Source organism: Trametes versicolor (genome assembly GCF_000271585.1).
Source record: "Trametes versicolor FP-101664 SS1 unplaced genomic scaffold TRAVEscaffold_13, whole genome shotgun sequence".
Taxonomy (NCBI): Eukaryota; Fungi; Basidiomycota; class Agaricomycetes; order Polyporales; family Polyporaceae; genus Trametes; species Trametes versicolor.
This window is the reverse complement of record NW_007360333.1, coordinates 1,852,333-1,874,732: the sequence shown is the minus strand read 5'-3', so window position 1 is coordinate 1,874,732 and position 22,400 is coordinate 1,852,333. Positions and strand designations below refer to the sequence as shown.

The 22,400-nt window shown below is 57.1% G+C and overlaps 8 protein-coding genes across 8 annotated transcripts; 3 read left to right on the top strand and 5 right to left on the bottom strand.

The window, feature by feature from the left end:
- Window positions 1-2,985: 2,985 nt before the first annotated feature.
- Window positions 2,986-3,347, top strand: TRAVEDRAFT_87951 (uncharacterized protein; the record flags this gene model as incomplete). The annotated part of the gene is made up of 2 exons (XM_008046370.1): window positions 2,986-3,183; window positions 3,234-3,347. Coding segments are annotated over 2 exons (312 nt in total), but the record flags the coding sequence as incomplete, so codon positions are not given.
- A 1,158-nt stretch (window positions 3,348-4,505) lies between these two features.
- TRAVEDRAFT_24389 (uncharacterized protein) lies at window positions 4,506-6,326 on the bottom strand (the record flags this gene model as incomplete). The annotated part of the gene is made up of 12 exons (XM_008045816.1): window positions 4,506-4,830; window positions 4,902-4,933; window positions 5,003-5,051; window positions 5,128-5,143; window positions 5,197-5,321; window positions 5,448-5,536; window positions 5,603-5,700; window positions 5,759-5,820; window positions 5,887-5,888; window positions 5,950-6,110; window positions 6,181-6,215; window positions 6,274-6,326. The coding sequence occupies 12 exons, from the start codon at window positions 6,324-6,326 to the stop codon at window positions 4,506-4,508; spliced, it is 1,047 nt and encodes a 348-aa protein (XP_008044007.1).
- A 1,083-nt stretch (window positions 6,327-7,409) lies between these two features.
- TRAVEDRAFT_24388 (uncharacterized protein) lies at window positions 7,410-8,633 on the top strand (the record flags this gene model as incomplete). Its single annotated transcript, XM_008045815.1, has 6 exons — window positions 7,410-7,475; window positions 7,533-7,715; window positions 7,852-7,899; window positions 8,138-8,182; window positions 8,395-8,468; window positions 8,564-8,633. The coding sequence occupies 6 exons, from the start codon at window positions 7,410-7,412 to the stop codon at window positions 8,631-8,633; spliced, it is 486 nt and encodes a 161-aa protein (XP_008044006.1).
- Window positions 8,634-9,117: 484 nt separating this feature from the next.
- TRAVEDRAFT_107339 (uncharacterized protein) lies at window positions 9,118-10,098 on the top strand (the record flags this gene model as incomplete). The annotated part of the gene is made up of 3 exons (XM_008046369.1): window positions 9,118-9,292; window positions 9,551-9,652; window positions 9,893-10,098. Coding segments are annotated over 3 exons (483 nt in total), but the record flags the coding sequence as incomplete, so codon positions are not given.
- Window positions 10,099-11,799: 1,701 nt separating this feature from the next.
- On the bottom strand, window positions 11,800-12,600 carry TRAVEDRAFT_75223 (uncharacterized protein; the record flags this gene model as incomplete). The annotated part of the gene is made up of 1 exon (XM_008046368.1): window positions 11,800-12,600. The coding sequence occupies exon 1, from the start codon at window positions 12,382-12,384 to the stop codon at window positions 11,800-11,802; it is 585 nt and encodes a 194-aa protein (XP_008044559.1). The 5' UTR covers window positions 12,385-12,600.
- Window positions 12,601-14,830: 2,230 nt separating this feature from the next.
- Window positions 14,831-17,984, bottom strand: TRAVEDRAFT_53473 (uncharacterized protein; the record flags this gene model as incomplete). The annotated part of the gene is made up of 4 exons (XM_008046367.1): window positions 14,831-15,715; window positions 15,769-15,968; window positions 16,038-17,577; window positions 17,634-17,984. 4 exons carry the CDS (start codon window positions 17,982-17,984, stop codon window positions 14,831-14,833), a joined length of 2,976 nt encoding a protein of 991 aa, XP_008044558.1.
- A 792-nt stretch (window positions 17,985-18,776) lies between these two features.
- Window positions 18,777-19,255, bottom strand: TRAVEDRAFT_53472 (uncharacterized protein; the record flags this gene model as incomplete). Its single annotated transcript, XM_008046366.1, has 2 exons — window positions 18,777-19,040; window positions 19,133-19,255. The coding sequence occupies 2 exons, from the start codon at window positions 19,253-19,255 to the stop codon at window positions 18,777-18,779; spliced, it is 387 nt and encodes a 128-aa protein (XP_008044557.1).
- A 1,342-nt stretch (window positions 19,256-20,597) lies between these two features.
- Window positions 20,598-22,221, bottom strand: TRAVEDRAFT_75222 (uncharacterized protein). Its single transcript, XM_008046365.1, has 4 exons — window positions 22,090-22,221; window positions 21,227-22,030; window positions 20,822-21,169; window positions 20,598-20,756 (listed from the first exon to the last, which is right to left on the bottom strand). The coding sequence occupies exons 1-4, from the start codon at window positions 22,132-22,134 to the stop codon at window positions 20,751-20,753; spliced, it is 1,203 nt and encodes a 400-aa protein (XP_008044556.1). The 5' UTR covers window positions 22,135-22,221; the 3' UTR covers window positions 20,598-20,750.
- Between the last annotated feature and the right edge of the window lie 179 nt (window positions 22,222-22,400).

Genomic DNA, 22,400 nt, shown 5'->3' with positions numbered 1-22,400 from the left:
CAGATAGTACAACAATTGAATTTGGAGACAGCTACAGGGAACTTCAGGAGATGCGCACCGCCGCCTAGAGCGCTCGATGAATACCAGATTGTTCGGATAGATTGTGCTTTCCGGCGAGTCTGTGGCCATAGCCAGTCAGTCAAGCGCCATTGTGTGGTGGTGATCGGGGCTTGAGACACGAGCTGCGATGTGACGATTGCAGAAGACGCTTCCATTATCTAGACCCATACCTGGCTCGCCATATCACATTGGGCGGGGTAGGACAATGCCTCTAGGTGATATGTGCGGGATCGGTCAGCATCATTCGCTCATGCGTAGCGAAGGAAATGAGATTAAACGTACTCGCAATCGCAGGCACATTTTCCCGTGGTAGGCATGGGGAAATTACGCTGCAAAATCTAGAGACTAGGCACGAATGCTTGAAATTCATCATATGGTCGCCCGAGGGAGACAGCTCGCCGTCGAAGTCAAGCGTGACATGGACATCTGCTCGGTGATCTGTGTATCTCATGAGATTAAATCGTGTACACAATTATTGTCTACCTTAATGGCGTAATTGAGCCGATGAGGCGAGGGAGAGTGGGTTGAACACTTTTGTTATGCACCAAGCCACCATGGCGGCGGGAAGTCAACGTGGTTGTAGGCGCTCGTCGGAGTGTCGAATTCTGGCCCGATTAGGAAGTCGCATTCAAGTTCGCCTTGAACGGCGCTCGCCATCGAGGCTTGCATCCACTCCACCACCTCGAGCCCAGCTGCTTGTTGGACTTCTTCCATTGTCTGCCTTTGTCGGCGACCTGCGCTCACACTCCCTGGCTGCCATATCTTCTCGATCGAGCCGGCCAACCGCAGCTGGGCTAGCTTAGCCACCCTCCCGCTCACGGCTATATAACTTGCGCCAACTCTCGAACAGTGCGTCTTCACCTCTTTCAAACTTGCCCATCATGAGTAACACTCCTGATATAGAATCTGACCCACCAGCTCCCATAGCTTACGTCGGTTTACCGGATCAGAAGTGCAGCCCGTACAAACCGCGGCATATTGCCAACTACCACCCAGGAAAACACGGGATCAAACTTCGCCACAACGCAACACTCGATCGTCGTCTTGAAGGAGACTCCAGCATGGGGACTACGGTACTTGTCGAGTTCAAGGATTTCATGAAAAGTGACGTCCTCCCGGCCATACCCGACACGCAGTCCCGAGCCACTCTTCCGGACCAGGCAGTGAGCGACGCGCGGGACACGTTGTCCGCGCTATTCTATGACAATACCGACCCCAACAGACCCAAGAAGCTTTTAAATGTGAAGGAGGATGCCATCGCTGTTACTGTGGTACGTTCGCTCGTTTTCACGCCTTGGCCCACGATTGACGTCGAGGCACTCTAGGTGAACGTCATCAACACCGCCTTGTCTGCACTCGAATTGCCCCAAGTCCGCTCCAGGTACAAGGCGACACTGTCGAGGTACAAGGCAAACCCATCGGACGACACGAGAGCCAAGGTCGACGCAGCGCTGTATGAAAAGGACGATGCGCCGAGCGATGACAACCAGTGTCCGGACTGGACCAATTGTCGCTTCTATATCGAGTTCAAGATGGGGGACACTGGAAACGACCCGTGGGACGATCGCACCAGCAAGGCTGCGGAGAACGAGGCGAACACCCGCGCCGGTGTGCGAGCCCAGCTGATCGCGTACGCAAAGAATGTTTTCCTCTATCAACATCGGACGGCCCTCTTCTCCTTCCTCATCATCGGCAATTCCTTCAGAGCTGCGCGGTGGGACAGATCCGGCGTGATCGTGTCGAAGAAGGTCGACTATGCGGACGACCCGCGGTCCCTTCTAGATCTCATCTGCCATCTTGTCCAACTCGACCCGACTCTGCAAGGCTTGGACCCCACTGCGGACTTGATCAAACCGGATTGGAAGGCCTTCAGAATCATGAACGAGTTGGCTGAGCCCAACAGTGCGCAGGATATGGAATACATGGAGGCGGGCACTGAGAACTATATTCCCCCACCAGCGCACCCCCGTCCTGTCAAACCTTCTCCCGAAGCGTCTGCAACGCCGTCAAGCTCAGCTACTGTCGACACCTCTCAAGAAGGCATCACACACTCAGCGCGCGCTCCCAAACAGCGCACCCGAGTGAAGCAGCCTGCTTCCGCCACACCTCAGACCGCTCAAGAGCTCCCTACAGGCATATCGGATGCGAAAGAAGCTCCGGATGCTGATCTTCCCGAAATTGAGGTCGTCCCTGGAGAAGACCTGCGTGTGTTCAGATACGTTCGGGAGAAGTTCCGAGAGTCGCTGGTACCCGGATGGCCACGCTACAAGCTCCGGATCAAGGTCCGAGTCGGGGACAAGGACGAGGTGCGAGTGTTTCTTGTCGCAAAGCCATTGTTCGAAGCCTCTTCCATGTTCGGTCGTGCGACGCGAGGGTACGTCGCTATCGACGCGCGCACGCGTCGATTCGTGTTCTTGAAAGACTCCTGGCGGCCTTTCTACAAGGACGTCCTACAAGAAGGGACTTACTTGGAGCGTTTCGCCGGCGACGACCAGATCATTGTACCAGCCATCGTCTGTCATGGTGATGTGGCAAATCAATGCACCTACACCGCCCAATACCAGGAGCTATCGAAGAAGAAGGCCAGGGAAGCCGCACGTCTCCGCATCTTGAAGGAGCGCGAGGAAGCCGCCTCTTCCACGGCCGCTGTGGAGAAGAAGGTCACGAAAAAGAAGCGTGGTCGTCCCGTAGAGGTCGAAGGAGGCGACGTCTTCAGTGACCCTTCCTCACTTGGAGACGCAGATCTTTCCGAGGTTACCTTGCGCCACCACATCCATTATCGCATGGTGGTGAAGGACGTCTGCCTGCCTTTCGAGATGTTCAGATCGACGGAGCAACTCATCCGTCTGATGTCCAATTGTGTCGCCAGTACGTCCCGATGCTATAACACGTCCAAGACCACATACTCATCACTTTCATATAGCGCATCATTATGTGTACGAAAAGCACCAGCTCCTACATCGCGACATCAGTGCGGGCAACGTTCTTATCCTTCCGCGACTTGTGAAGGACCACCAAGGCAAAGAGACCGTGCAATGGTTTGGCCTATTGACTGATTGGGAGCTCGCAAAGACCTACCTCAAGAATAGGTCCGATGAGAAGGCTAGGCAGCCGGAGCGCACAGTACGTCATCGCGCATGTATGTTGTTCGATTTTGGCTAACCCTACCCCAGGGAACCTGGCAATTCATGTCTGTTGCATACGTGGATTCACAATGGACCCGGCCTATCTCCTTCGCCGACGCATTGGAATCCTTTTTCCACGTGATCCTCTTCTTTGCCATCCGGTTTCTTCCTCACACCTTCTCCAACCCGACAGACTTCGTCGTGCAGTACTTCGACACCTTCGGGGCCCTCAGCAACGACGCACGCGAGTGTAGCACACGGAAAGCGATGGTCATGCATGCTGGCAAGTTTACGTCAGGCACGGACAACCTCCAGTTCCTGAAGACCGACCGCCGCCGCGGGAATCCTCTCAATACGTTCATTCGCGAAATACTCCAACCCTTCAAAGCAAGATATGAGATCCTGAACTACGAGGCGCAGCTCGCGGAGGAGCTCTTGCTGAACACGATGAACCCGCCCGACAGCGCTGCGGACATCCCGGCCGACGATTTCGCGCACCCGCGATTCCTGTCCGAGTCGGATGAGGACTGGGAGAGCGGCAGCCCATCCGATCCCGCTGGGCCTGTGTGCAAAGCCGCCACCCTCACCCCACCTACGCAGGAGACCAGAGATCTTGCGGCGCTTCTGGACACGCATAACTGGGTGTTGCGGCTGTTCAAGAACGTACGGCGTCCGCCGATGACCCCGCCATCCGAATGGGTTGGCACCTTGGTCGTTCAGGACCAGCTCGTCAACTACGAACCCAGGATCATGCTGATGAGGAGGGTCACGACTACCCACCACACCGGCACATTCGGGAGTCGGATCGAGACGGATGACGGAGCCAATAAACGTCCCAGGAACGCTGGATCCAACTTCGCGTCCAGCTCCAACCAGTTGCCGGATACGGACTCATCCTTGTCTGTCTTGAGCAACGCTGGTACCGCTTAGTCGTGTTCCTTTCGCATAGGCTTTCCGCAGGAGGCGCATCCGGGCTCGCACTGGTGGCCGTCTTTCTCTCCTTGGGTTTGTGCGCTCGCCAGCTGCCTGCGTCGCGCCTCGTTCTTTTCTCACACATTTCATCCCTTCGTCGCCCTCTTACCCCGCTTACTCTGCTTCGTCATCGTTGCGTTGTTCCTTTCGCCCTCCCTCCCTAGTCGCTTTCACTTCTAGGCCCGTACCGAACGCTCCTACCCCTCGTATTCGTCATCGCTTCGCTTGTATCGTACTTACAGTCCCTCATGATCATACACATCTCGCTCGCTTTGCAACTTGTCGCCACAGAGCTGATCGAGAGGTCGCCCTTGCGAATCGTGGGTAAGTACTGAAATCTACCATCCGCTAGAAAGCACTTCTTCCCTTTTCCGCCAGAGACCCCTCCTCTTTTCCCTCGTGCACGAGCTCGCTCTCCCGGTCCTCGTCCTCATATGAAGTCTCCGGCTCGGATGGCGCACGCATCGAATGCTCGAGCGGCCCACCCAGCGACTCCACGAAGCGGCTCGCGGTGCTCGCGAACACGATCGAGCCACCGCCCGCGGAGTGGCCCCCCGCGCCTGGGACGGCGTGCCACGTCCCGGGCGCGTCGTTCGTGGAGGTCTGTCCAGTCTGTTGGGCGTCGAGCGCGCGCAGGTTCATGAGGAAGCGCGAGACGAGGATCGAAGTGAGGCTGCGGCACGGGCGCGGACGTGGTAAGTATGGTGGGGCACGGAAGTGTAAGACGAGAGAGAGGGGACGTACACGTCGGCGATGTCGCCCATGAAGGAGACTTGCTGTGAACACGTCGCGCGCTGTCAGAGCGCGATTCGAGAGGCGAGGAGGCGCTAGCAAATTTGGCGCACCTCGACAAAGTTAATGATTATATGAAGAACGTTCAAGACGAGCATCGTCCTACACGAGCGGTGCCGCGGGTCAGTTGTCACGTCGTTGCCCCCTGAAACAGGTATCCTTCGCAGGCCTCACGCACCCGAAGTAGATCGTGCCTAGTGTCGATCATAGGTCAACTTACGTGCGCAAACAAGTAGATGACACGCACCATCGCGAAGGAGAAGCTCGACGATAGACGTCTTCATGTGCGCCGCGTCCGCCGCCTTCTTCAGCCGGTACGTCTTCCACCACGTCACGGCGAGCACGAGCGCGTCACCTGCAATCAGCGATATCCTGGACCCGAGCACGACTGCGCTGCTGTTAGCACCGCGGCCGCATGGAAACCGGGGCACCTACGTCTGCAGGCTTGGTGAGCGGCATTCCTCGTGCATGAGGAGCGGAGGGCGACGCCGGACGTACTTTGTGTGCAGCGCAACCGTTACAGCGTTGTTGACCTCGCAGTTGTACGGCTCCGGCAGGTTGACTGGTGTCTGCGTCGGGATGTTGTACTGGACCAGGGCATACTTATCAGCGTGCGTGTACCAAGACGGAAAGGCGCTGTATACGCTACTCACCGCATTAGCGATAATGGGCCCAGTCATAAGCAGGCAGACGAGCGCGGCGATGCGCCAGTCGCGCCCGCAAAGCGCGTACACGCGCAATGTCGAGAAAGCTGCGAGTACGCATGAGCATTTCACGCGCACAAATTTGCGTGAATGGAGGACACGCACCGTTCCAGATGAAGTATGGAAGCAGGTTGAACACGATCGCGAACCAGCCGAGAACCACACATCTGGTCGTCGACGTAGGATCTGAGTCTATCGTTTGCATAACTCGTTGAGCCAACTGCGCTACTTACGACTGGAAAGGAATCGAGGCTCTGAGGAGGGTGTATGTGAGAGTTCGAACAGAAGCGACGTACGAGGTTGCTAATCGGCCAGTACGACCCAACCGTGATCGCATTATCGAAGATCATGATGTAGCGGTTGAGGAAGAACAGCACGCTCGCGCCCGAGATCTTGCGCTGCCATATGAGCCTAATCTCGTTGTCGATTGTGATGCAATACTCATAGAATATTAGTGCTATGGGGATGATACCGGTATTAGTGTCGCGTTTGCGCCGTCGGAGAAGGCGGAAGGGAGGGAGACTGACTCGCTTCTGCGAAGTTTGCACAGTCGTCGATAAAGCTACATCGTGTCAGGTCAGCGGACGCGACCCATGAATGAGAATACAGGAAGAACGTACAAGAACGCGCGGTTGGCGATAATCTCCTCTGCGGCGGACACGGATTCAGCCATCTTTTCAGCCTTCGCGAGACAAATTTCGGGTTCGACAACGGGCGGGCGTGCGTGGGGGGACGCTGGCTGCATGTCTACAGTCACCCTCTATATGATGGTGCACATCCGCGCCGGCAGCACGTGGGACTGGCAGGGCATCGAGGAAGAAAGGTCGGCATAATTGACAGCGAAGTCCAGGGAAGCATTACAGGCGCACCCGTGTACCTCGGACGACGCCCGCTGCGGCGTTCTGTCATGAGGTAACCTTTCCTGCTCCGTGGAGAGACGAAGAAAAGGATGAAGTAATCCAGAGGCTGCGACGCTCTCGCAACAAGTCGATCCAGCCTCCGTGTACAACTTATAATTCCACTTGATGTCGATAGTTCGTATGGATGGATGGGGCGCCAGTCGTGGACTCTGCATCCGAGGAAGGAAATGTGCCTGACATGTGCCTGAAGGTGTCAGACAGATCGACGTAAAGGACAGTGCTGTGGGAGGAACTTCGCAATTCGACAACGATGAAATCAGGAAGCTGCCCGAACATGAAGGGGCAAGTGCGGGGAGGTCATTCCGAGGAAGTTCATGATCATCGCCACCATGGACGCGTTGAATCTTGATACGGAATGACTCAGTCCCATGAAGACGCGGTCCTGGCGGCAGAGATACTTGGAGGAGATGAAGTGTATAGCGGTGACTATCAGAGTATTGAAGTTAGCGATCTAATAGCGTACGTTGAGAGTTTAAACAGATGCGAGCCCGCGTGTCCCGGAATGATTGGACGGACGTCTCGGAGATTGACCGCAGCTCAGTAATCCTCCGCGGTGAGTGTACTCACTTGATACTCAGTCCTTAACAAGACAGAAACAGGGCGTAGTATCTTGGTGAGATGCCACGGCAAAGAGGGATGTTTCGGAGATGGATTATACTGACGCGGCCCACGGACGCAGGGCAGCGAGACGGTCGTGGTGGTGGAGAAAGACACAGTGAGGCAAGCTGACCCACTGTGCCTCGCGTGGCAAGATTGATTACGTAACGCATCCCGCCACCCCTCCAGTATTTTATAAACCGCTTCGCTCCTTCCCTCTTGCCATCTGGGTATGCACTATGGAACACACTTCGGTGCACGTCTCTCGCAACATCTGCTGCATGGTCTCTGAGCTATCTGCTGGTGTGTGTCTTTAGGAATTGCTTGGTGTCGACACCACTGCCACTTACACTCCGCGCTAGCACATTCTTGTTGAATCCCAGCTGAACCACTACGAGATTCGTCAAAACTGTATCTATGATCCACGGCCCACCGGAAACAAGCACATCCATGCGGACGTGCCCAATGTCACTTCCATGCCCTGCGCCCCTGCTCTGTCGCGTTGCACGGCGGGGAGGGCCGCAGTGGGCGGACGCTATAGTGATGTAGGTTGGAATGAGTGCGACATGCTCAGAAAGCCTCTATCGCCATCAGCCTACATGATCCCGCTCAACTCCCATGGTACGAAGAGTCTGATACATGTCATGCCCGCCGAAAGCAAGGAATGCATGCGCGTTTTAGGCTGGTGCTAGCAGGCACGCTCGTCCTGCATCAAGGCTCAGGCTCATGGTAAGTTCAATCATCCCACAACTGCTGTCGAGAAAACGAAGTACTCATCACGGCACGGAACACAGCCACGATATCTCGGAGTTCCTTTTGCCAACGCATCCCAGTCGGTGGCAGAACGCCTGGCTAGCCAACTCGGTCAACTCGGGATCTAGGAAGCGTCGTGCTTGCCATTGGAATCATCATCTATCCCTCAAGACCTCATCCACATCATTGCGGCGTCCGCTCAACAATCATGTAGTACTTGAAGGCCGTCAACTACGGCGGTGACACGGAAGACGGTTGGGTAAGTTTTGGTAGGGAATGGTACTGCGTACGCGTACATGCAGTCGTTCTCACCTTCGCCTTGATTGTTAGCTGCCCTAGATCGAAGCCGTCTCCCCGCGTCCAGTGCAGCTGCGCTATGACGTGATCCCCGAAGGTGATATCTCACGTCGAGACAGTTCTTCGCAAATGCGGTAATCCTACCTTCGGTACCGGTCTATGAACCAAACATAGTATTTACCTACAATATCCGTCAATACCGCCGCATTCGCGGTTCTTCCGCTAAAGCAGAGCTACGGTCGTGACTTGTAAGTGAAGAATGTTTCCAGTGCCAGTGCCTCGATCACCACTCAGCACGCAATCTCTTGCTGGTTTGTTTTCTGCGTCCTAACGCCTACTTCAGATCCGCCGAACCTCTTGGGAACCCGCCGAAGACCACGGACATATGGCTCAGCGCCCCGCCGCTTCTCTGAGTGTTGCAAGTACAAACCGTCCCTGTCGCTGATCAACCGATGCGGCCGGCGTAGCTTCTGTGACTTGGGCATGACTTTGAAGGTATCCGTTCTTCGCGGGGTGTCAACACCGAAGTAGTGGAATTGAGTACGCGGGGTATATCAAGTCCGCCGCTCACAATAAATTCTTGAGATGCCTCGAGCCTCCCTTTGACTCCGCGTAGACTGCAGCGCCCCTCGCATAGAAGTTCGTGCAAAAGCCCCCTCAACTACAATGGCATCCTCAACGTCCATAACGCAGGCGGAGCAAATTATCGCCAACCACGCGTTCTTGCAAGTCTTATCTCCCGCCGCACGCTGTATCTCATTTTGCTCACAAATCATCGTACAGCTTCCTGGACAACTGTGCAGACTGGGCCGAAGCAAGTGCGAGCTCTTTCGTACTAGGGGTTACTGATGGGGGCGAGCTCACGATATGGCCACGGCCATCGCTGCAGCGGTGATCTTCTACGAATATGCTATCACGCTTGACAGCGAGGTCCGGCTCATCTGGCGGCGCAAGATCACGGGCGCGAGCATCATCTTCTTCCTCAATCGCTACCTCCTCGTCCTCCAGAACGCGCTCACCGTCGCGTCGTTCTGGCCCATCTCCACTTCCGTGCGTCATTCTATCACTCCCCGTCCCTCGGTGCATAAGAGAGTTTACTCACGCGCCTTCCTCGCACGGACTCGCAAACACTGGTAGGCGTGAGTAGCAGTACGCGATCTGGCGCGCCACTTCGTGCTCATCCTGTTCACGAAAGGTGCCACATCATTGGGTGGATGGATCTCGTCCTCAGCGTCTTACCCTACTTCATATGGAACGGTTCGTTGCCTCCCCCCTCTGTCGCCGCCTGCCGCTCCGCTAAGCGTTGCTCCCTCCTATTCGCACCACGTAGCGTTTTCAACTCTCCGTGTCTACGCGCTCAGCGGGCGCGACTGGCGGTTCGCTGCGCTGGTGTGCCTGCTTATGATGGGACCCGTCGTCAGCAATGTTGTGCGTGCCTCTACCCTGTTGCGTCTCCATATATCGAGGACTAACGCGCTGCATGCGCATCTGACCTGTCGTCTTTTCCCAGTACAACCTTCCAACGCAAAAGCCAGACAACATGCCGCCGCCGTACAACTGCTCGGTCGACAACGCGTTGACTGTCGCGCAGCATACCGCGTACGTCCGCGCGTCTCGTACTCTCCTTCTCGCCCTACTAACGTGGTGGACGTGTGCGAATTGTCATTTGCAGACGTACGGTTTCCCCGTTCGATACGACTACTTTCCGTGAACATTCAGCTGATACACATCGCAGTGGTGCTGTTGTCGCGATGCACGCTCATCGCAGGCGATGCCGTCGTGCTCGGCGTGACATGCTGGAAGACCTGGAGCATCAAGAAGGCAGCCGACGCAGCACACATCGGCACGTCCCTCGTCGCCCTCCTTCTCCGAGACGGTACGTCGTCCACGGCCGTCCTTGTTTCGAAGGTCCACTCTGACTGCCTCGCTGTGTCCGTACTCGTGCAGGAACTATGTACTTCGGGTAGGTGCTAGTGGCAGAGTGGCACACCTGTTGCTCATCGTGAAGCGCGCAGCGCGATGCTCCTCTTGAACGTCCTGCACATCCTCATCAACTTCATCGTGGTGCGTGCGCCCACCGCCCACATCGCGTCCCGCACACTCTGACACGCGCGCCGCGTCTGCAGAAAGTGTCTTTCTTGGGCGATATCGCGCACGTGTACGTTCTCACCCCATATCTCCCGCCCCGGCCAGAGCTCCTTTGCGCCGCCGAGCGCATCCCGCACGCGCGTCTCCGCTGACTGACTGCGTGCACACCACAGACTCACATCCGTCCTTGTCTCGCGCTTCATCATGAACCTGCGGGATGTCGACGGCAAGGACACCGGCACGGACACCGTCAGCACCGGCGGCGCCGGCGCGCTCGAAACCTGGCACGCTGAGCGGGGTACGGCGGGCGGGGGCACGCTCGTCTTCGCGAGCAACTTGAACTTCGTCGAGTCGATGGGCGGGCCGCTCGACCGCATCGACGGGGGGCCCGAGGATGATTCTGAGTCGGACCTGGGAGCCCAGCGACAGGACGAGGGGTCCGTTGAGAGCGGCGAAGCAAAGGACGCGGTGTAGGCGGTGGGTCGCGCTGGTGGCATCAGCATCTTGACAGGCCTGGAGGGTTCCCGCAGTGTACAGTTGTGAGATGTGCCCTTGATGGATGTCCATGGATAGAGTATGATCTATGTAACATGTTGGTCAAGCGAAGATCGCCGAAAAAGGAGGGTCGGAGCGTGTAGATGGCTTGTTCACAACGGCCTAGCCACCTGCAAGCACCTCGTTCGCGAGCTGGCAAGGGCAACCAACGAGGGCCTCATATCCCCTCCCGCAGTATCTCGGAGATGGCGGTTATACTGCCATATCAAGTCCCGGAGCGCCAGCGAAACGTTGTCCACGACAAACGCTTCCTCGGCCATGACCGATTCGCCCTGCATCGTGTCGAGCGCCACGGCCCGTCCGCCGACGCACCGCCAAACAACTGGCAGAAGATCGTGCGGATTCACTGCTGTTGGCGGCCATCGTCGATTATGCTGCTGGAGAGGAGCTTACAGAGAACCGCGTAGAGCAGAACCCAGTACTAGAAGGACTCCATGTCGTCCGCCACTCGTGACTGGATGGATGTCCCGTCTCGGTAAAAATGCCGTACGAGGCGACGTGACGTGAATCGCAGTGTGCCCTAGACGTCTGGGAGTTAGCTACATATGGGCTCCATTAGTCCTGACGTTTCGCGGGGAGCATTCGCACCGAATTGGCTGCTTCACCTGGTCCGCGGTCTCCCCCGCGAGCTTGTACGAGGGCGACGTCTTCCGCATTAACAGCGGTTCGATTGACGCCTACGCGTGCGTGCCCAGGAGGCGTCGGAACGCAGACCTGACGTGCGACATCACGCAGCGGGAGCTGTTCGAGCACTACGTCAGACATGGCCAGGGCTGGTATGGGCGAAGAGACCTAGCGGTAGAAGGAGGGATGGACGCGTTGCTGAGGCATGCAAGAGTGACAACATAGATCTAGATACGGGGAGGGTATACGAGGGACAGCGATGGTCGAATTATGCAACGTCGACGTGGCCTCCAGGCTCCTCTCGTCGATTGCCTATACTACTTCGTCGTAGTGAAATTCACGACCGAGTTGCAGCCGTTCCAGCACGTCCGCCAGTCTTCTGCACATCGCGGAGTGCGTGAACTGGTACGGCCCCGCGGCGAGCCGCTTCCGTTCCTTCTTCTTCGCAGCCTCGAGAGCGGCCTCGACCTTGGCCTCGTAAGCCGCTTCCTCTTCCGTTAGTGGTCGGGGAGCACTAGTCTCGGGGGCCATGCGAGACGTCAACGCCCGGACCGCCAACTGGTCGGACATGTGTTCCCCGTAGCCAATCAATAACTGCACGACGGGGTATGGCACGACCTTGTGGACTGATCGATAGCTCGCCAGCTGCGCAAAATGCAACGTAGTCCTTCGGAGGTGAATATCCGCAGCTGATGTTCCGCCAAAGGTGGTCGTGTATGCGTCTTTGACGGATTTCTGCTCCCGAGGGGAATCGCCGACGCCGTCCACGGAAAGCCTCCGCATCAAGGCGTAGAGGAAGATCCAAAGAAAGGACTCTAAGGTGTCCTCAGCTTGAGCAACGATGCTTTCGTCGCTGCGGGAGAGTGCCTCGAGGTGTCGGCGCGGCAAAAACCGCATCGTTGTGGGCTGCCCATGGGGTTTCAGCTAGCGAGTCGCGACACCGAGTCGAACGTCAAATCCGCACCGTTATGATGACTTCCCGCACATACGGCGCATAAGTAGCCTCAGCGCTACAATCTTCCGTGCTGAGCCTTCTTATGTGAGTGAGGCTCGTCCGGGCGTGTTCCATGTCGGTGCGAACAAAACTCGTGTCTTCAACTTGTTCTCTACTGGCAACATGAAGAGCCTTCGACATGAGCGCGTTCCTGGAGTATATGCCGGTGGCCATGTATTCAGCAGGGAACAGAGATGGTATAGCAGCCGTCGAGCGAGAGACGAAGGTCTCGCGGACAGCTTGGGGAGAACGCGATGGAGGTAGCAGCGCGAGAGTGAGCAGCGCCGCCGAGGCGCGCGAGGATTGCTATAAGCGCGCATTATGTCATGGTTTGTACTCGTTTTTACGTCATTGCTTGTACGCCGTTGCTTTTGCCTCACTTCACTCGTACTTCAAGTTGCCTTCCACCACACCCATGTACCGATACCAGCCAGAGCCGCAGACATGCATGAGTACTACCTCGATACCACCGTCTCCCCGCCGATTAGTCGTCGTACTCGCGATACTAGTACTGGCCGCGTTTGTGATGCTCTCCCGAACAAATCCGAGGCGCCAGAGAGATGGGAGGAGAGATCAAGGAGATTGTGAACGAGTGAGGCTACCAGTCGCGAAACGTGGTGAGCGTTAACTTCGACAGCTGCGATTTCCTTCCATGTGTGGATCGTCGTCCTGCTGCCGTGCCCATATGAAGATGTGGTTAGGTTCCGAGTCTGCGAGGGAAGCAGGTTTTGCGACATTTGCAGTAAGCCCTCTATCCGGGATGTGTTCGAATGCTGATAGTTTTCTACCGCAGAGTACTTGACAAATGCGGGGGTCCTGTGCTGCTTCGAGGCCGGGACTTCATCATCCCTACGGTGATCTGCCATCGCTTCACCCTCGACGAGCGCGAGCGCGCGGAGACGCTGCAGCCCTTCAGGATGCGCCATCTCCGAACCTCTTAACTCTCTCCGTTCATCTCCCCGAAGACAGCATCGGAGCACGTAGGCTTCGGTGACAGTCATGGGGAACAACTACGTCGACGCGCATTTGTCGGCCGCCAATCGTGAGATGCTCTAGTACATGTAAGCGTACTTCCTCGCGATTCCCGCTCGTACGTGTACTGACAACTTAGTTTCTGAACTTCACATGAGTCGGCCTTGTAGCTCCACGTCGGTCACTTCGTCAGTCCTCACGGGCTCCCTCAGCCGCTCCTGCTCGCATACCGAGCAGTGAATGCGACACCGATAGTGACAGTGTGTCCGCGTCCGCGCTGGCACGTAGGGCCTCGAGTAACCCAACATATCGTCCACGTCCATCCACCCCGCCAACTGCTCCACGTCCCTGCCCATGGACGACCGGAGTTACTAATACGGGGAAGAGCGAAGCTATATGGGGTATCGATACAGCCGAGCAACCGTCAGGGTGTCGTTTGGTTCACTACGTGCCTTACATCTTCGTCCACTAGCTATCATGTTCCATTTCACGAATGTATATCATCGGTTGTGATCTTGTTCACGCGTTTCGGGCGAGAGCATTCCGAACCAACGAACGATAGTTGTCAGCATGGGTGCGCAACGGTGTACGCGGAAACTTGAAGGCTCATGCAGCGTGCAATACCATCGGCGGACATTGATCATGGCTTCCCGCGGGCCAGTAAGTACCACCCAGGCAATGCGGCGACGGTTAGTACTGATCCATTGATGCGCGCCAACTTGAACGGCTACTACTGAGAAGTCAACGCCAGGAGCCGACGACACCTTCGCACGCGCACCAAACCGCACACATCGAGCCAAAGTCTGTCCGTATCGCTCGGCCGATGACCAAGCGAGAGAAACATGTACGTCTCTGCGACGACGACGCACTCGAAGGAGTCGCACGCTGTCCCCCAACGCGCACGGTCAGCCATCGTCCACAACGTTCACAACACGACGGGCGTGACTCACCTGCAGGACCGCGAGGTAGCGCAGTCGAGCGCAGTTGGCTTCCCCGCCGTCTTGAGGCAGCAGGTACTGTTCCCGGGGGCCACGAAGAGGCCGATTATACGAGCAACGGTCCTTGCGACGGAGTTTTAGTGGGCCACTGTGCGCAGGGGAGTAGAGCATCTATGTCAGATTGTCAATGGATCAGCTATATATGGCTTCTTGATTACAGTATAGTAGTAGAAATATGTACGGCAAAGTTCGTATAATATAAGAGCGTGCAAGCGAAGACACAGAGGGCTATGCGGGATAGACGACAACATCAGGGAGGGGGAAATGGCCTCAGGGCTGCACGCTGCACGCTGGGGACGTTGGCGAAATGACCGGGGCTCCTCGGTCTTGACGACATGCGAGCAGAGGCTGGAGACGAAGGAAGGGGGACTCAAAGAGTTCAGGCACGACCCTTTCCCTTCCTGCTGCGTGAGACCACCAAGTTGGAATCGGTCTCCACGCCTCTGGTGCGGACAGCTCCCAACGACGATCCACTTCCCGTCTTAGCCCGCTTGCTACTCGCCCTACCAGACGACTCACGTGTACCCCGTGCGCGCCCTGCTGTGCTCGTGCCTGCCTCCTCCATGGCCACGATGATCGCCCTGGACTCGTAGCCTGCGAGCTGATCGATCCCAAGGGCATCCGGGTTGACCCAGCGTTTCCGACCGAGTTGGAGTACGTTCGCAAAGCGATTGAGGAAGAAGTCGTGTGTGTTCAAGAGCGACGCGGTCGCTGAGGTAGCCGTGGAGGGCTCCTCCGCATAGACTGCTAGGTCATCGTCCTCCTCGTCCTCGTCCTCGTCCTCCTTGGCGTACCATGGCTTGTTGTAGTTGATCTCGAAGTCATCGTCTTCCTCGTCTTCGTCCACTTCGGTGAGAGAATCGACCGGAGAAGGAAGTTTGTCGTGGGCCTCGTTGGCATAGTCCAACAGCTCGTATCTTGCTGATAAGGCGGTCAAAAACCTGGCGAATAACCGGTTGAGCGGGTTGCCCGATCGCCCCGTGGTCTTCTTGAAGAGGAGACGGCGGCCCTTCCCATAACGAATCATTCTCCACCTCATAGCGTTCCACTTTGTAGCACTACAAAGTCGGGTCCCGTCGTTGTCTTGCTCGAATGTATCAAAGTACGCGATGACGAATTTGGGGACATTGACCATCGTGTGCGGGAGGTAGCGCACGGCGTAGAACAGCATCACGTGGAAGAAAGACTCCAGTTCATCGGCTACGGAGATAGGGAGCGTCCATTGCGATGCGACGGACGCGACGGACATGAACTGCCAAGTTCCCTAGGACAAGAAGGTCAGCTAGCATTCTCGAACATATCATAATACACGCGCACCGTTCGCTCAGGTTGCCTCGCCTTATCATCCTCGCCATCCTTCGGCACGATTTTCGCCAACTCCCAGTCCGTCAAAAGGCCGAACCATCGGACGACCTCTTTGCCCTTCTTGTTGACAGTATGCCGCGGGAGAATAAGTACGTTCCCGGCGCTAATGTCACGATGCAGCAGTCCGAACTTCAGGTACGCCTGTTGATGTGCTTTCAAAACGACACAATAGTATATCAGCGATGTCCAGGTATATCGAGATGCAAATGACTAGGACGTACTCTGCACGCAGTCGAACATCAGGCGGATGAACTGCTTCGTCGAGCAGAACTTGTCGAAGGGCAGACACACGTCCTGCACGACGGTGCGGTAGTGGATATGGTGGCGCAAGCGATCTTCGTTTTCTGCAAGGGGCGCGGGCGCGGTTGTATCGCCGGATGACGGCTCAGCTTCGTCCTCTTCCTCATGGGGACGTTTCTTGGTGCTGCCTCGTCTGACGACCTTGCCGGCTGACGTATTCTTGGCCTGGGCGGCGAGGCGACGTTGGTTGTCCCTTATTTTCCTCTGCGGGTCTCCCTCATAGATAGCTGTGAACGCGCGCTGTCCCTCCACGTCGCCGTGACAGATGAGGGTGGGGACAACCATATCGTGTTGATTGGCGAACATAGCGAGGTAGGTGCCCTCCGGCTCGACACCCTCGTAGTAAGGTCTCCACGAGTCCTTCAGGAAGACGAACCGCCGCGTACGCGCGTCGACGGCGATATATCCTCGAGTGGCGCGGCCGAACATCGATGATGAGCAGAATATGTGTCTGCCGACGAGAAAGACGCGCTTGTCTTTGCCGACGCGAATCTTGTAGCGTGGCCAACCCTTCTTGAGGGACTCCCTGAACATCTCCCGGACGTACTTGAACACGCGGGGATCGCCGGTGAACTCCTCGACTACCGCCAGGTCGGGGTCTTTACCCACAGGGGGGGTGTTCATGTCTTCGGCTGGTGGCGGAGTCGGAGGCGGAATGGGCGGTGGCATAGCAGCCACCTTCGACGATGACCTCGTGCGACGAGCCCACACCCCTTCCTTATCACCGGGAGTAGAAGGCGGCAGGCCACCGTTTCCACCGCCTGTATCGGACGACGTGCCGGGAGTGCTGTCAGCTACTGCAGACGGCGGATGAGAAGTGTTGGGTGCAGTAGTTGCAGAGCTTGCGGAGGGAGGAACAGAAGGCGTCGGCCAGTGGGTCCCAGGTTCCATGTAGTCAACGTCCACGGACGGATCGGGTCGAGCGAGGTAGTCCATCATCCTGAAGGCATGTGAATCGGGTTCGAGCAAGTCCACGGTCGGATCCATCCCCTGCTGAACGTCGTCGAGATGTGCGAAGTGCCAGAGAAACTGGAGCAGAAGCTCAGGGTTGACGACGTAGTTGACCTTCCTGGACACAATGACCCCAGACCTATCCCAGCGGGCAGCTCGAAACGCGTCCCCGATGATGAAGAGCGAGTAGAGCTTCGTGCGGTGCTGGTAGCGAAACGTGTGGTGGGCGTACGCGATGAGCTGCGCACGGACGGCGGCGCGCGACTTCCTTTCCGACTCAGCCGACACCCCTTCTCTATCATCCCACGGGTCGTACTTGGTGTTGCCTACTTTGAACTCCATGTAGAGCCGACAGTGCGTCCAGTCTGGTCGGCCGTTTGACGGGACCTTGCCTTTGGGATAGAGTGCAGCGTCGACTTTCGAGCCGGTCTCGTCGGTCAGATCAGGCATGAACTGGGAAAGCGCGGCCTGGTAGCCCTTTGGCAACTTCATGTCGTTGATGATTTTCACCTGCAATACGATCAGTCATCAGCTAGCGGAAGTGGAGGTGAGAGGGGTGGACGCACGACCGCGCATGCTATAGCATCCTCATTGGGGTTTATAGGTTTTTTGTCCGGCGTAAACTTGTAGAACAAATCAAGCAGGTCCTTTTTTGCCGTCTGAACTGTTTGCTTGGGGAGCTTCGACTTTCTGGCCCGGAGAGGCGGGAGGAGCTCTTCGACAAAGGTTTGAAACTCGACGAGAATTGTGGTTCCCATACTCGACTTCCCTTGCAGGCGGCGGTCGAGAGTGGTGTTCGGCTGGAGGTCCTGTCCGTGCTTTCGTGGGTCGTGATTGCTGATCGTATGAGCCTTATACGGGCTGGCCTGGAGGCCTGCGGGTGCGTTGTAGACGACGGGACCTGGCGAGCGAGACATGGGTTCAGCTTTATCGCTCATGGCTAAGGAAGAAGTGGGGTAGACGTGGGACAGACCTAGTCGCGAAGCAGCGCAAGATATAGGTATACGCGTGTGGCTAGTAACTTAGCCACTGGCACTGGCAGCGGTACGGCGTCGATATGGCTAAAGGCTATGAAATTAAGACCCAGCAGCTGCAAACAAAGGACATACTTTTTTGAGTGCAACAGACAATGGTGTGACAACAATCGACTTGCTCGAGTTGGTGGGAGGAGGACGCAAGGCGCACGGGCGGCTCATATGGCGAACTTGGTTGGAGTTGCCTAGTTTGGACGTGATTCGATACTCCGCTCGCCTAGCGCCCTGGCTGGCTGAACTGCGTGGCCAGCACCCTCCAGTACCTCGATCCTACCTCGATCCTACCCCGGGATCTGCAGCCCATGGTTGGATGGTTCAGGCTATCAATGAGGTGCACAATGGCATTTTGGTATCTCATTCCATCTTTGAGCACCTGGGACCCCCGCGTAAAGAGTAGGCGTCGATGCATGAGCTTCGAATGAGTTTTGCCAACTTTTCACAAGCGAGAATATAGCTCTGACTATATTTAATCACTCGTCACGAGCCGGGCCAGGCCAAGAGTACACAATGGAGCAGAACAGTGGTGTCCACGGCTCCTCAGATTCGCGCTACGAACGGACGAACTGGATATCAAATTGGAGGATCTACGAAGCGCTGAGCAAAGGCCCGGGAACAACACCGCTCAGCCACGTTGAGAATATGCGGGGATGGTCTGCCCATAGTACCAGTGTCACTCTAACCGCCGGCGGACATCTCGTCCGTGAGCAACCCCCCAGCAGCCGCAACCCTCAAATTGTTCATCAGCTTGTCGTGGTTGAGCACCCTAGCTACAACCTCGGTGTCGGATCCATCCTCCAGGCCGTCCTCGCCGCTGACATCGGCCTCGAGCGTGGGCATCTCATCCTCGACGTCAGTATCTCGGAGATGTCGATTATACCGCCACAGCAGCACCCAGGGCGCGTGCGAGATGTTCTCGGCTGGGACACGTTTCCCGAGAAGCTTGTGCAGTCGGATTGTGGTCAGCCCCGTGTCCCGCCCGTCTAGGATCTCTGTCGCTGATGTCCCTCCGAACGTCGTCAGGAAGGACGTACGGATGAGCTTGCGGTGGGGCCCACGGGGACGCCCATATTGGCGGCGAGGTTCCTGAGCACGGCGTAGAGCAGGACCCAGTAGAAGGACTCCACGTCGTCTTGCACTGCTGCTTGGATCGCCATGTCGGTCGTGATTTTTAATTATTTACGGGCCCCATCACTAGTCCTCAATAAGTTCCCGCTATGGCTTCTGTTTGCTGGCTGGTGGACGCGAAATCGAAAACGGCAGAGAAATTGCTTGGTGAAAACATCGTCGTCGAGATGTAACGAGCTACGGAAACCTGCCTAAGCCAGTCCCAACGTGGTCTATCCAAAGCCACGGTGTCCTAGTCATCGACAGACATATCCGAGTCGTCCGTGCCAAGCAACCCCCCCGCAGCCGCAACCTCCAGGTCGCGCATCATATCCGCGTGGTTGAACACCTTGGCCAAGGCCTCGGTGCTGGGCGCAACTTTATGATCCTTTACGCCTTGGGCCCGAGGCCTGGGGCTCTTGACGGCAGTGTCTCGCAGATGCGCAGTATTGTAGTGCCACAGCAGCACCCGGAGCGCGTGCGAGATCCGATCTGCCGCGAACTCTGTCGAAAAGAGATTGTCATCGTCAATTGCCCGCAGCGCCGACGCCCGTCCGTCGAGTATGTCCTCTGCCGACGTCCCACCAAACATCTTCGAGAAAGATGCGCGGATGAGCCTTCCTTCAGCGCGAGACCTATCAACGCCGTCCATGCTGGCGACGAGCTTCCCGAATACGGCGTAGAGCAGGACCCAGTAGAAGGACTCCACGTCGTCCGCGGCGCTTCTCTGGACCGGGGTGCGGCCTTGGGCGATGTGCCACAAGAGGCGGCGCGACTCGAACTGCAGTGGGCCCGCGCCCTAGGTATCTTGAGCTCTCGCTGGACTGCGATGTATGAGACGGGCGACGAAGCGCGTACCGTGTCGTTCGCGGCTACCACAGAGGGACTGGCCGCCACCGCGTCTTCCTCTGTGAGTCGCATCGAGGAATCCCGCAGCACCTTGCTCCGAGCCCGCGACGGCCTCGACAAGAAATACAGTCTCGGGGCTGATGCGGCCGTGCAAGACGCCCTCGTCGCATAGGGCCTTGTGCGCTGTGGTATTGCGTTAGCAAGGTACACGAGAGTGATTCGTATAGGCATACCTGCCAGAGCGTCTAGTAAGCCCTTCAGCAGCTGCTGGTCGGTTTGGTACTCCCATACGGGGATGCGGCGGAATGTGTGGAACCTGCAGTCATCAAGTGCCAGCGGTAGGGCGGGACGCGGAGGTTGGAAATCGCGTGGACGTGAACGGCGTGGTGAACACGAGGGAGTGGCTGTGCATCATCGTCTGTTTGAGGCAGGCGTTGTGGATGGCGCAACGAGCTACGGGTGAGCGACCTTGTAAGATGAGAGGAGGAAATGCACGGGGGCATCGCGCAGCGTATCACTTCTCGGCCGAAAGAGTATAGTGAGGAACGTGATGGTATACAACCTGGCACGGGCGACATGCCGCGCCAACAATCCGCCCTACTACTGGACCCAAACCATAGTACAGGCGACAGACGCGTCGTCGTGGTAAAATGTCCTCGCTGACGCCGTCTGGAAACTTCATATGGCATAGCGGGTTCACATCTGTCAAGCCAGTCAGTACTCTTGGTTGAAACTACCACCCCGCTCGCAGCCCTATCCCGACTCACCAGCTGCGCATACAACCCGCGCCACATCCCCAGCTCGACCGGCTCGTTCTCCGGGCCCGTCACCGCCCCACCCTCCGCCCGCCGATACACCTCGCCATATACCGCCCCGTCGTCGTCGCGCACCGGGTCGCCCAGCTCGTGCACGGTGAACGACGCGAGCGCGGGGAGCGTGGCGAACAGCAGGCGCGCGTACTCGGTCATCATGCGGTCGTCGAGGCCGTCGCCGCCGGGGGGCGGCCAGTAGAGGTCGTCGGCTATGGAGCTGTCGACGCTCCACATGATCGTCTTTAGCGCTGGGCATGCTTCTTGCAGGCCGGGGACGGCCATGGTTTCTTGCTCGCACGGCAGCTGAGTGGGACCAAGGTTAGCGAATACGGGTGTGCGGGACCGCGGGGGAGCACGCACGTCGGTAGCGGGCCCATACAGGTCTGTGACCTTGACGTGTTCGAGTTTCGGGAGGTGCGCGTTCCGGAACATCGACGCCGGCCAGTAGCATTCTGGGGTGCATTGTTCACCGATGAGCCGCAGTATGCATACCGTGACGAGAGTGCTTCCGAACAGCTTCATGACGTGCGCGATGTCGTCGTGGCTCGCGGCCATGATCGAGAGGTGGGCGATAGGGTACGGGTGGGTGATGAAGGTCAGCGGGAACCGGGAGGCGAAAGCGGTGAGGGTCTTGAGCTTGGGGAGGATGTCCGGCCGCGAGAGCTCGGGTTGGACCTCGTCTTGCGAATGTTCGGGGATGAAGACGAAGGAGAGCCGTTCGATGTCCGGTTGACTTGCCAAGATGTCCTCCAAGTTTGGGGCATACCGTTCTCCGCCAATGATGAACGTGTGTAGCCGGAATGAACAGTGCAGTAGGATGTCGAATATGGACGGTTCGTCGACAACGAGCTCCAGGGATGAGAGGTTCGTGAGCAGGGGGAGCGCAGTGTTGAGTGGCTTTTTGAGGGTCGTGCCGCCGCGGACGGATAGGACCAGTTTCCGGACAAAGACAGCGCGGTAGCGCCTCTTTGAGATCGCGCGACAGAGTGCGGAGGCATACTTGCACGTTCCAATCTCGATATCCCTATACAGAGCAGCTTCGATTTCGGGAAGGAGCGTCTTGCAGAGAGTGGCCAAGGTTGCGAGCCATGGCTTCCTCTCGTCTGCAAGGTAGTCGAATATCATCATGTGTAGCTCTGTGGGGAGCTTCAGAATGTGCTCATTCTATGAAATCCTAGACTGTTTGGTGAGATGTGGCCAATGGTAACGCGAGAAGTGCGTACCGCAAATGCTGCTTTCGCTTGCGCATTTCGGCGGGTCTGAACCATCTTATAGAGAGTTACAAGGACAGCGTTTGGGAGAAGTGAGCGTTCCGAGTTCCCGCAGAAAGAGATAGACTGTGAGAAGAAGAGGGCTTGGGGTAGGTGGAGGTTGCTAGGAAGAATGCAAGAAGAATGAGGAAGACAGCCTGGCCAAAGGTCGCTCAGGTAGTGATGTCATCTCCATCCTGGGCGTCTAGGCGGCTCCGGGCCTTTGTCCCGATCAAAGTCTGTTTACCACATTTGGGTCGATCGAGCATGCAGGCGCGTGCGCT

What these genes read in the sequence shown, in the direction of transcription:
- TRAVEDRAFT_75222 (XM_008046365.1), bottom strand. Translation starts at nt 22,134, where the DNA reads ATGGTTCAGACCCGCCGAAATGCGCAAGCGAAAGCAGCATTTGCG. An exon ending in AAGCGAAAGCAGCATTTGCG is followed by an intron (nt 22,031 to 22,089) that starts GTACGCACTTCT and finishes AGGATTTCATAG; the next exon opens with AATGAGCACATTCTGAAGCT. An exon ending in TGTATGGGCCCGCTACCGAC is followed by an intron (nt 21,170 to 21,226) that starts GTGCGTGCTCCC and finishes GGTCCCACTCAG; the next exon opens with CTGCCGTGCGAGCAAGAAAC.